Source organism: Orycteropus afer, unplaced genomic scaffold, assembly GCF_000298275.1.
Source record: "Orycteropus afer afer isolate SDZICR_OR568_19922 unplaced genomic scaffold, OryAfe1.0 scaffold00049, whole genome shotgun sequence".
In the NCBI taxonomy this organism is placed as follows: Eukaryota; Metazoa; Chordata; class Mammalia; order Tubulidentata; family Orycteropodidae; genus Orycteropus; species Orycteropus afer.
Window position 1 is genome coordinate 4450712 of NW_006921636.1, and position 13237 is coordinate 4463948.

The 13237-nt window shown below is 47.7% G+C and overlaps 1 protein-coding gene across 1 annotated transcript in view; it reads left to right on the forward strand.

Annotated features, from left to right (window-relative positions):
• The window catches only part of ATP9A (ATPase phospholipid transporting 9A (putative)), a 130255-nt gene that overhangs the window by 28294 nt on the left and 88724 nt on the right, over window positions 1–13237 (forward strand). The window contains exons 5-7 of the mRNA XM_007938425.1: window positions 4263–4321; window positions 6177–6228; window positions 8365–8459. Coding sequence (XP_007936616.1) covers window positions 4263–4321; window positions 6177–6228; window positions 8365–8459 — 206 coding nt within the window. The remainder of the gene's footprint in view (window positions 1–4262; window positions 4322–6176; window positions 6229–8364; window positions 8460–13237) is intronic.

Sequence of the window (13237 nt, forward strand, 5' to 3'; positions counted from 1 at the left end):
CAGGGCTTAGAGTTGGGAGAGCGGGTGTTTGGGAGCCAAATGAGAGGAGAGGCCTTGGGGACAAACTCCAGGCTACTGTTACTTCCATTCTTGGGGCAGGGCCAGATTTCCCCAAGCGCTTTATACAAGAGATGTTGCTGGAGGCTTTTGTGGCCATTCAGGACAGCTGTGTAGTTTGCTGGGACAAGTGCAAAATGAAATCGTGGGACCTCTAGTAAGAGTTTCAAGTGATGACAACAGAGCGTGAAACCAAGGCCTGTGTGATGACGCATAGATGGCTTGCCCATAAGCCGCCCTGACTTCCATCGTGAGGAGCCCAGGGGGCACGATGGTTGAACACTCAGCAGCTAAACAAAAAGCCGGTGGTTTGAACCCACCTCAGCTCCATGGGAGAAAGACCCAGCGATCTGTTCCCGAAAAGATTACAGTGTAAGAAACCCTATAGGACAGTTCTGCTGAGTCACATGGGGTCCCTGTAGCTTGGACTTGACAGCACCTGACAACAACACTCCATCTTCAGGATCTCAGGGGGAAGAGAGAAGAAATCAGAAGTGCTTGGGAAGCATGCCTGTCAGCTTGTCGGTGGAAGGAAGTGTTGTGAGTGTGTTTTCCGTCCCATCAGAGGGCCCACGGGGAGAGTCCCAGGTCTTGGAGACAGGTGATCATGGGAAAAGTGCTGGCTCTTCCTCCTGTTTGGCAAGAAGACTGGGACCTCAGCCAACACGCTTCTGTCACTTGCTCCTTGTTTTACAAGATTATTTGTAGAAGCTCCACAACAATGTTTAACGGGAGGTTAGAAAGTCGTGTGTTTTGAGCCCTTTCTACACTCTGCAGAGTCGTCTTCGTTCTGTGGTTGGCTCCCGCCGTTGCTGTTGGGTGCCATGGAGTCACTCTGACTCATCACAGCCCTGTGTGACAGAGTAGAACTGCCCCGTGGTGTTTCCTAGGTTGTCATCTTTATAGAACCAGATGGCTCGGACTTTTCTTTGCTTTTTTTTTTTTTTTGATTAAATTATGATTTGGGTGAAAGTTTACAGAGTAAATTCACTTTCCATACAGCAGCTCACATTTACTTTGTCTCATGACATTGACTGCAGTTTCCTGCAGTGCAACAGCTTTCTTCCCACTTCCTCCCCATAGTTACCTCTTCCCTGTGTCCTTCCCTCCATACACTCCTGCCCCTGCGCTGTCTCCCTGTGCATACACAGCCCTTCTGTTCTGCAATAATTGTTCTCTCCAAGGAGTGTATCTGCCTAATGTAAACATTCAGCTGCTATGCCATCTTGGGTTCCATCAGGCTCTATCAGACCAGCAAACCTGGTCCCCTTTTTTTTTTTTCAATACTGATTTTGAGTTTTGTTCCACATTGTTCTTCCACTTTATCCAGGATCTCCTACATAGATCCCTTTCTGAGTGGTTGACAGTAGAAGCCAGGCACCATCTAGTTCTTCTGGTCTCATAGTCATATAGGCTGAGGACTGCATGGTGTACCAGTCACTTGGACTAATTGTTTCCATGCATCTTTAGTTTTATTCATTCTTCTTTGCTCTGGACGAGGAGAGACCCATCATTGCATCTAGATGGGCGTTTGCAAGCTTTTAAGATCCCAGTCTCTACCCACCAAAGTAGGATGTGGAACAGTATTTTTGTGGAGTAAGTTATGCTGATTGGGCTTGATGTCCCCTGTGACTATCGTCCTGAGCTGCTAGGGCTTTTCTGATGAATTCAAACCACTCACCTTTTGGTTAGCAGTTGAGCACTAAACCATTGTGCCACCAGGGCTCTGGGAGCTGATTAACAGCTGTGTTTATCATTGCTGTCGATTCGGATCTAACTCATAGTGACCCCTCCTTGGGTTTCCAAGGCAGTATCACTATGGAAGTAGATTGGCCAACCTTCCTTCTGAGGAGTGGCTGGTGAGTTGAACCACCAGCCTTCTGGTTAGGAGTCGGATGCCTCAGGCACTATGCCACCAGAGCTCCGCCAGATATCTATAGGCAGTTATACAGCCAGATTGCTAGGGCATTGCCAGTAAATGCTGAACTAGGACTAGACCTTGGTTCCCTTCCCTTTTGCTCCTGCTGCTTTCTCACCTTTCAGTTCTTTGTCTTTTCTCTTCTTTCCTGGAACACACTCACACATTGTATACGTGTGTCCCGAATGCAGGACCAAACTGCATTACATTTTTTTTTCTTTCAATTATGGTAAATATATATGTAATTAATTGCCTTCTTAACACTCATCATGTGTGTAAATCATTGCTGTTAGTTGTGTTTATTATGGTCAACCATTATCACTATCTGCTTCCCAGTTTTCCTACCACCCTTAGCAGAAGCTCAGTGGCCCCTAAGCACTGAGTCCCCTTCCCCTCCCTCCCACCAGTCCCTGGTGACCACTAATGAGCTTTGGTCTCTGTGTGCTTGCCTGTCCTAGATATTTCATAGATGTGGGATCGTACAGTGTCTGATCTCCTGTGCCTGGCCTGTTCCACTCAGCATCTTGTTTTCAAGGCTCGTCATGTTAGCTTGTGTCAGAGCTCCATCTCTCTCTATGGCTGAGTATTCAGTTATTGGGTGTATGCCTCATATTTTGTTGATCCATGCATCTGTTGATGGGCATTTAGGTGCTTTCCACCTTACGGCGATTGTGACTGGTACCACAGTGAACATTGGTGTACAAGTATCTATTTCAGTTGTTTATTTTTGGTCACCTAAAAATGGCAACGTGGGACAAGGAGTCCAGATTTGTGGCTGACACGGTGCATTGTCGGTAGAGCCGGGGAGTCCAAATGTCTGTCTTTGTTGAAGTTGCAGAGCTGAGGCTCACTGTCTGCATAGTGATGAGTGAGCCATGGCTAGAATATAGGACACGTCAGACAGTGTTGCTAGCGGGGGGGATTGTGACAGTGTGGCTAGCGTGACCCTCCTTCTGAGATGGTACTGGTGACCAGTGGCTGATGGACAGTGAGGTACCACACAGGAGTGTTTGCAGGAAGGGTTGGCCTGCTGAGCTTACTGGGGAACTGCTCTCCAGACACAGAGGTTGAAAGGGGTTTTTGTTGAGGTAGAGCAGATGGACAGAGGGAGCCAGAGTTCAAGTTAACTGATAATAAATCAGGACTCGGTTGTGGAGGGCAAAAAGCTGGCCCTGGTCATTTAAATAATTGAACTGATTAAACTCGTTTAACTTACTTTCTTTTCTTACTAGACAAACACCTTATTCTTGTTAATTTAAAAAAAAAAAAATAGATAAATAACATGAAGTTAGAAAGTATATGTCAGAGAAAGGGACAGATCTGCCATCTCTCCAGAGAGAATCACTGTTAATCCTTTACTGTAATTCTCCTAACTTAATCCTAAGTCTCCTTAACATACGCACATTTACGGTTATTATTTAATAAGAATTCATACATAAGATATACTGTTCTTGGAGTTAAAGACGCTTGTAACTATGTCTTGAAAATCTGAACACAGTCATTGTAGCTTGGGTCAGGCCACCAGCATAAATTTTAGTAATAAAACCAAAGACAATGTGTAAATTTATGTTTGGGAAAGTTGGGGCAAGCTCAGGTGAAGGAAAAGTTCATTGGCACCAGGGGCCACGTTGAATTTACGATCTTCCCCTGAATAAACTCCCCAGAAGGAGCTGTGTCTGTGTGTGTTTTTTTCTGTTACCCCCTAGTGGGACAAGAATTGTTGTTCAGGCAGTAAAAGGGTTCTGAACATTATTAGTTAGACCCTCTTTACCCATTTCTAGAGCCCCTGGGTGGTACAAACGATTAACACACTCACCTGTGAACCAAAAGGTTGGAGGTTCAAATCCATCCAGGAGCACCTCAGAAAAAAAAAAAAACCTGATGAAAAACCAGAGTTGAAAACCCCATGCCATACAGACACACGGGGGTCGCTGTGGGTCAGAGTCGACTCGGTGGTAACTGGTCCTGGTAGTTGGGAAGCTGAGTGGAATCTCTTATGGCTTTGATTCAGAGAGCTTCCTAAAGCACCATTCAGGTGACCTCCTTGAGGCCAGACATCTGAGTGGCCTGAATTACTTTTGTGCCTTACAAGGGACGATCCCTAATTTACTTCCAGAGCAGTTTTGCAGCAGGTGCACTTTTTCTGAGGGGTAGGCGATGATGATGTCGGGGCGCACAGACTTCTGGGTATACTGTATTGACAGGAGAGTGAGTGGACACTCTATAACGTTACGCTGGATGGAACGGGATTAAAACACTCATGCGTCTGGGACCTGTTTCTTTACAGGAACAGTGAAGGTGAAGAGCTCCAGTATCCAAGTTGGAGACCTCATCATCGTTGAAAAGGTGAATAGAGTCTCGTGATGCGCTGTGACTCCTCACGGGTTTGCCCATCACAGTGTCTCTGCCATCGCTCCAGGGAGTCCTAACGTGCGGTTTGTATGTCTGGTGGACTAAGTGAATGATGTGCTCAGGAATTCTATCCATCAGCTTTGGGGAGAAAAATCTTACCTGTGAGACAAGCACAAATTTTGTTTCAAGCTTTATGTGTGTTGATTAGCCAGACATCCTACTTATAAACACAAGTTCACATTTTGATTTTCTCTTTGATGTGTTTATTGTGGTTTGGGGTCTGTTTTGTTGGGCTTGCCATAAAACGTTCCCTGAAAGTCTGCGAGCTACACATCCCCTGAAGAACCTTTATGTGATTTAGCTTTTGAGAAATTTTAGCTTGCGTTCATTGTCTTAAACATGGTGCTTTTCAACCATATTTTTTCCCCCAGAGCAGTTGGTAGGAGTAGCTGCACACCATCTAGTTGTGGTCTCAGGGTCGTGGACACTGGGGCTCATGTGGTCCCTTAGTCCCGGGGACTAATTGTTTCCTTGTGTCTTTGATTTTCTTTACTCTTCTCTGCTCTGGATGAGAAGAGACCAGTAGTTACACCTTAGGTGGCTGTTTGCAGGCTTTTAAGACCCTAGTCCTACTTACCAAAGTAGAATGAAGAACATTTTCTTTGAGGACGATGTTGGGCCAATTGACCTTGATGTCCCTGAGACCATGGTCCTGAGCCCCCAGACCTAGCGACTCATTTCTTCAAAGTGTTTGTTAGGGTTAGCAGGTTTTCATGGCTTTGCCCGTGTATGCACTGCTACAGTCATGGATATGTGTTTGTGGGTGTAGTCCCACTCACCTTCCCCACCTGTTCAGCTTGCGTGTCTGTCTGCGTGTCCACTCATATATCATGGTTGTGACCGTTATTGCAGGATTGGATATGTAATAGTATTTACCTCTGTTGCCTTTAACTTTGAAGAGTTAAAAGCTTTTCTATCATTTTATGGGGAGCAGGGGTTAAGAGTAATATGACAGCAGTTAAAAAAAAAGGCCACAAATGCATTTTTTCAAACAGCAGTGTTAATGCATTTGTTATTTGAACAAATGCTCATGTCTGTGTATTACGTGTGATCTTGGGAGGTAGTGGGTTTAGGAGGTGGCCCTGGAGAGCTTTGGGGTAATATTTGATTAGGAAAGGATTGTGTCCTGTTTCTGTAGGAAGTGAACTGTGCTCTTTTAAAAGGATTAAATCCCAGAATTCAAAGTCGATTTGAAGGAAAGTGAAACTATGTTGGGTGGCAGCTCAGAGGGGCCGCACAGCCCCCTTTATGTTACATGCTTTTCTGTTTGTAATTAAACGGGGCTGCTGTGGGTTTCCCTGTCTGTGTTTTTCCCCTCTGAGGATGGCTTTTGTTGCCTCTTAACTACATTACTTCCTTGTGAAAATCCCACTAGAAGCCAAAACATCAAGCAGGAAAATTGGTAGGAGCGGAGGGCGTGAACAGAGAGAGCGTGGGTGTCTTTCGTATCCGGAGACAAGCTGGAAACACGCCAACTCGGGGAGCAAAGCGGCTTTAAGACGGGGTGTCCTCTGGCTGGAGTTTTGGGAGGGAACGGTTGGGCTCTCAGAAAACTAGAAGCTCTCTTTCAGAGACGAGATTTCAAAAGGGATTAGTAAAATTACAGCAGCATTGCAGATTCAAACCAAAATCAATCCCCAAATGTGTCTCTGACAAAGGCAGATGCTTAAAAGACCTGTGAGGTTTGGTAGCTCCCCTCCCGTTGAGGGGGAGGTGGGGGCGGGTAGCCTCCCCCGTCTACAGACCCACACATGGGCCTTCCTAGTAACAGTCTTTCTTTTCATAACAGAACCAGCGGGTCCCTGCTGACATGGTCTTCCTGAGGACATCAGAAAAAAACGGTAAACATCTGGCATCAATTTTGAAAATACCCATTAACCTTTCAGTGGTAATTTGGCAAAATAATCATTTGAAAATGTAGATATAATTTTGAAGGAGATATAATTTTGGAGCCATGGAGGTGAATCAAAGACATCTTTTTTAATAGAGCCATCATTTAAAAAAGTGTTTCTGGTCCCTGCAGGTCAATAGATTTCGGTAATTAAAAAGGTGCCGTGGTCGCCGGCGCCCTGCTGAGTCACAGCTGGCGCAGTCACTCCCTGGAGTGTATTTTCACTCTGTGGGCTGCTTGGCTCCGCTTCAGGAGTTAGCGGGATGAGGAAGAGTGTCCTGCCAACAGAAATCCTCGTTCTTGTCGGGGAAGCACCCAGAGATGTGGTGTGAGAAGGTTGGGCAGGGGCAATGTAGCTTTTTCTGTCCTTAGCTTGTGAGGGGTTGGGTCATGCTAACCCATACCCATCAGTTCATTTATTGGTATAGCTCCCATTTGCTTGAGTGACCCTCTTGATCTCTCCACAGCCCTTCCTCCCTGTAGTACTTTCTGGCGTGGCTGACACACTTGCCTGCCCAGCCCGCTAAAAGCCAAAATCAGTGGCCATGGAGTTAACCCCAACTCCTGGTGCCACCGTGTGGGTCAGAACAGAACTGTGGTCCACGAGGGTTTCAGTGGCTGCTCTTTAGAAGTAGATAGCCAGCTCTTTCTTCTGAGGGACCTGTGAGTGGACTCGACTCGAGCTCTTCAGTTAGCAGCAGAGCACATGCACCGTGTGTGCACCATGCAGGGGCTTTGCCCACCCTACCAGGTGACTCAGAACCTCCTTTGTTTGTTACTTCACCTGCTCTGAGGAAACAAGGCCTTTCCCTCTTGCCTCTCAGGCACAAGCAGAGCTCTCCGATCCTCTGAGAAAATGCTCATTATGTTCCTTTGGGGTTGCTGCGGCCTGCTTTCTTATGAGTTGAATGAAAGTTCAAATGAAGTTTTCTACAAATGATGTGTTAAATAATCAGGAATGAGCTTGAAGGTACTAGATGAAAACAGACTTAAAAAACTTAAAGAAACAAAACGTAAAAAACTTAACAAAACAAAACTGCACCTTTGTCCTCACATTGGTTAAGTGAATAGGGAGCTGTATTGTAGACCCCTGAAATGTTCCTTCGTTGTTGAAAAAAATAAATAAAACCTGAAAAGTTTTCCTTGGAAGTTTTAACACCCCTCTGGAGAATTTAATGCACATTCTGTCTCATGAAATATGTGGCTGATTGAAGGCACGTGCCCTCATGACTCTCTGAAATGGACGTCTATGAAGGGTGCGAACCCGTCACTCGCCTGGGACCTTCTTTGAGTCAGAACTGCTCTGAGCAGTTTGCCTGGATCAACTCTTAGTGCTCACAGCAACCTGTGAGCTTGTGCTGCTCATGGCTCTGTTTTTGCCATTGAGGACTCTAAGGATCAGAGAGGATAAGGAACTACTATCTAAGGAGAAGGAGCGCTGGTAGCTTAGTGCCTAAGGCACTTGACTGCTAACCAGAAGGCTGGCGGTTCAAACCCAGCAGCCACTCCTCGGAAGGAAGATGGGGCAATCTACTTCCGTAGTGATACTGCCTCGAAAACCCAAGGAGGTGTTGCTGTGAGTCAGGTCTGACTCGATGGCACATAACAACAAGAGATCTAGGGAGACACAGCTAGTACGAGAGAAAGTCGGGACTTGGAGTGAAGTGTTGTGGTTCCTGAGAAGGTGCCCGAGAACGCTGCCCCGGGTGGCCTGCAATGGTGGTTACAGTGATGGCTTACGTTCCTGACCTCTTGTGCTGGGCCAGCCACCATGCAGGGTGTTTCCTGTCCTCCACCCCATCAAGTCCTTACAATGAGCGTGAGGTCTGCAATTCTCCCCATTCTTCAGATGGGGACACACTGAGGCTTAGAGAGTAGTACAGTGAGAATTCAAACCCAGGTCCTTCTGACCCCAAGACTTGTGAAGAAAGTGGGAGTCTGCTGTTTATTTGACCTTCTGACCATTGGGGGCTGACTGGCTGTTTTTACCAGAGGACCAGAGCAGGAGCTGTCAACAACACCTTTGTGACACAGGGCAGCTTCCTAAATTGCAGATGAGTGGACGGTGCCTTGCTTCCTTCCACAGGCTCTTGCTTCTTACGGACGGATCAGCTGGACGGGGAGACGGACTGGAAACTGCGGCTGCCTGTGGCCTGCACACAGAGGCTGCCCACTGCTGCGGTGAGTCACCTTCCCTGCAGAGGCTCTCAAACTCTGAGGTGGTGGGGGCCAGATGTCAAAGCGCAGCGGGGCCGGTGAGGTCGTGTGGGGTCCTGGAGAGCCTGGAGTGCTTGTTGGTTCCAGCTGATTGTGACCATGCCAGATGCAGGCCCTTCGTGCCAGGGGTCGAGCTTTTCTGAGGGCAGCTCTGAATCTTAACAGCGCTGCCAGGGGTACCCAGGAAAAATGGCAGGGTCGGCTGGAGTACGCCATCCCTCTGCTCAGAACCTCCAGAGCCTCCCCGTCCTGTTAGTTGATGAGTGTTGGCTCCGGCTCGTGGTGACCGGTCTGACAGAAGGGAAACGTTGCCTGGTTCTGTCCCACCTACGTGGTCATTGGTGTGTTTGAGTCCATTGTTGGGGGCGTTTGTGTAGCGCCTTCTAGCACTGTATCAGACAGTGTCCTGTCTTCCCATCTTGTTGGTTATTACCGGGCAGTGTGTCTTGGTTATCTATAAGTCAGTATCGATTCTAGGCAGTGGGTGGTTGGGTTTGGTCTTAGTTTTCTCGTGCTGCTATAACAGAAATGCCACAAGTAGGAAGATTAACAAACAGGAATTTATTTTCTCAGGGTTTAGGAGGCTGAGTGTCCAAATTAAGGGCGCCTGCCCCAGGGAAAGGGGTTCTCCCTGTGTCGGCCCTGGAGAAAGCTCCTTGTCTCTTTGAGCTTCTGCTCCTTTGCGGTCTTCACGTGCTTGGTGTCTCTCTTGCCTCATCTCTGCTTTTGCTAGCTTAACTTCAGTCTCTTTTAATCTCAAAAGAATGACTCAAAATATCCGCTATACTAATTTACTAATTCACCTCATTAACATAACAGAGGCAACCTGTTCCCACATGGGGTTATAACCACAGGCATGGAGGTTAGAATTCACAACACATTTTTAGGGGGCACGGGTTAATCCCTAACAAATAGATTCCAACTCACAGTGACCCCGTGTGTGCAGACTAGAACTGGGGCTTTCAGTGGCTGTGAGTTTTGGAAGTTTTGGTCTTTTTTCTGAAGATCCCTGGGGGGTTCAAACTGCCAACCTTTCAGTTAGTAGCTGAGAGCTTAACTGTTTGTGCTTATCATCTTCAAGCCCCTATCACCTGTCTCCCTGCTAGCTCTTAGACCCTAGCTTCTGTCCCTTTGCCTGCCCACTGGCTCCAGCCACACTGGCCTCCCAGCCAGGCACACTTCTGTCTCCACGTACTTGGCTCACCATTTCTCCACCTGGAATGGCCTGGATACTTCTGTCACTTGTTTAGGTGTACAAGTCCCCTTGTCTGAGGGCCGTCTTCTGACCACCCTCCTGCTGCACACCCACTCCACTGCTTCAAGGCCATGTCCTCAAGAGCGTGCTCTGCCTGTTTGGGTCACTGTGGTATTCCCAGTGTGCAGAACGGGCCACAGGCCCTGTCTAAGACGGAACCTACGAGTGCCCACAGCTCCCTGGGCCCCATACATTCCTGCCAGCCCCTCTTCATTCATGTCACTGTTTGTACAATAACGAGGAAGTGAGCCCGAGCATGTTTAAATACACGCCACATGTGCTGTCTGTGTGTTTGCAGTGCCTGGAGACTGGCCGCCCCGCTGGTGGTCAGGAAGGATTAGCTGGAGCACGTAAGGTTTTCCTGTGCTCTGCTCACATGGATTGCTGCTGCTTCTGACTGCTCCCTGGGGAAGGACTGGCCAGGTGAAAGTCCGTGTCTTGGTAGAGTTAACATCCTAATAAACATGGCCGCCATACTAATTATTTTTCACGGTCAATAAAAAGTAACATAGCACTGTGATGACTGTTAATTTTTAAACCAGGAATTCTAATCCAGTGAATTTCTCGCTGTGGTCCCAGAGCCCCTGGGGATTCTTAGAAGGTCCCACTGCGCCTGTCAGATGTCACAGATCTAATGACAGTGGTTCTGATTCTATCTGGGGAAGGTGGTTACTTCCTGGTGAGATTTCACCAAAGAAGGGATTCTGCGCCTTAAAGAGCCATGTTCTGGAAGCAGCCTCGAGCAACCTGGAGGAAGGTCCCTGTATACTCTGCAGTCCACCGGGGTTTCCTGGTCTTTTCTCTGGAACTGTTAGCGCAATCTCACACAAACTGGCTTTGGTCCTTGTCTGGCCCAGGCCGGGGCTGGGGTTGGAGAGAAATAAGACATGGCCATCTCTGTCATTAGGAAGCTCTTGGCCTTAGTGGGCCTAAGAGGTTCTCACTGGGGAACAGCATTTGAACACAGTTTTAGATTAGAAGAATTATATTAACAGTTACATACGCAAATATGTTCTTGTTTTTTAAAAAAAAAAGTGAAACCATACAGAAAGCTATAGAGGGAAAAGCCAGAAGTCTTGCTGTTCAGCCTTGGTCCCAAATCTTTTCTTCTTCCCAGAGCCAACTCCACTGCCATGGAGTCGATTCTGACTCACAGCGCCCTTGGCGAATGGAGAAGAACTACGCCATAGGGTTTCCAAGGCTGTCCTCTTTACGGAAGCAGACTGCCACATCTTTCTTCTGTGGCTGGGTGGTAGTTTGAACTACCATCTTTGGTTATCAGCCGAGTACTTTAATCATTCCTCCACCAAGGCTCCTTTCTTCCCAGAAAGGGCCATGTAACGTTTAGTACTGGTCTCTCCAGGGCTTTTCCAGTGCTGTTGTTTACAACTATTCAGATACACGTGTATTTGTTGGTTGCGGTTTTAGGTAAACGGGCTCACACTACACATACTGTCCTGCAGCTTCTCCTCCCCACCCCCTTCACATGGTGTGCCTCTGGGCTTGCTTCTTGCTGGCACATGGAGGCCACGGTGTAAGCACGGTGCATCCAGGGGTGTGTAGGGCATGTTACCATAGAGAACAAGCCTTGCCTAAGAGGATGGCCAGGGCCTCTACTCAATGCCAGACCATTGTGGCCAAGTGGCATTGTTGGCCTGAGCTCACCTGGCCACCTGATTGTTTTGGAAAAAGAACCCCGGAATCCAGCTTTTTATGTGAAGTCTCTCACATTTTAATTATGGGCAGTTAATTAAAAATTTAAAGCACACCCCACTCTTTTTTTGTGGCTGCATAATATTCTAAGTCATGTGAGTATCATAAGGTATCCATTCTCTGTCCTGTAGTATTTCTGGGCAGGGTTATGCTTCTCTAGTATTTTATAACCAGTAATTGATTGTTATTGTTGTTGTTGTTATTTGCCATCGAGTCGGCCCCGACTCATAGCGACCCCTCCTTGGGTTTCCGAGGCAGTATCACTACGGAAGTAGGATTGCCCAACCGTCCTTCCGAGGAGTGGCTGGTGGGTTTGAACCGCCAGCCTTCTGGTTAGCAGTCAACTGCCTTAGGCACTATGCTACCAGAGCTCCTATTGATTAGAGGGTAAGATTTTTCTAGTAAAAGAATCCTTTCTTCCCTCTTCCTGTAAATGACCCCTGCTTCCCTTTAAAAGGAATTGCACAACTTCTTAACAGTAGGGCTGGAGACACCCTAACAGGCTGCTGGCTGAAGCTGTGGTTTTTAATGGGAAACTGCCTGTAGCACACAGGGCTTTCCTTCAGGTCTGGAGCTCTCTGGCTGCGGGGGACATGGACACACCTGTCAGGATTAGCAGTGCTGGTTTTGAAGGACTGTTGTTAAAATAAGGAACTCTGGTGGTGTAGTGATGAAGGGATTTGGCTGATAACCCAAGAGATTGTCATTTCAAATCTACCAGCTGCTCTGCTGAAGAAAGATGAGGCAGGCTGCTTCTGTAAAGACTTACTTACAGCCTTGGAAACCTGGTGGGCATCGCTGTGAGTTGGAATTGACTCGATGGCAGTGAGTTTGGTTTTTGGTTTATTAAAATGAGAAGGAGAAGGAAGAATTAGGAAGGAGGAAAGAAGAAACAGAAAACATAACTAAGCAGAGTTCTAGAGTAGAGGGTCAGTGAAATGAGGGAGACCCTCAGTGAGATGGGTAGACCTGTAATGAACTCAGACACGCCAGTGACCATGAACACGGTGCTGGACTGGGCAGCGTTTCTGGTACATGGGAGGTCACTGTGCCTCGGAGCTGACCGGACGGCACTAAGGAAAACAGGGCAGAGGGGGGAGCAGTGGTTCCCCAATTAATGAAGCATGTGTCCTGCTGTGGATGTTGGTGGTGGTAACACTTGGCAGCTGCCTCCTCCTACGTGGCAGGCGTGGAGTCCGGCCACTGCAGGGTCTCGCTTAGTCTGTGCTATTCCCCTCCAGTGTAGGCGTTCTTGGTGGCCATTTCACAGGTCAGGAGGCTGAGGCTAGAGGGACTGAGTAATCCCTGTAGACTTACAGGGCTGGTGTGTGGGCTTGCACTGGGCTGCGTTTGTACAAAGCCTCATCCTTTGTACAAACGTTTGTTCTCCAAGGATCTGTACTCATAACAGGAAGCCACCAAGCTCTCACAGCTGACCACCTTCCTGTGAGGCAACAAAGCCAGAAAGACATAGCAGCTTAAGATCAATTCCTTATCATCATGCCGTATTGTGTGTTTGTTTATAAGACGTAGCAATATTTTTAGCCTGCCTTTTAACCTGCTGTGTGACCTGGCCCCACCTGCTGTCCCCGTGCCCCTGGACCTGTGGTTTTCTGGTCTGGACGTTGCATATGCATTTGGCCTGGCACACTCTTCCTCCTCCTGGCCTTGTTCCTCTCTCTTCCCCTGCACGTCCTGTCCCCCAGCTCCCCTTCTCGTTCTTTTCTCTTTGTTCTGGAAGTGACCACTTCTTCTTCTCACTATACCTGTCTTA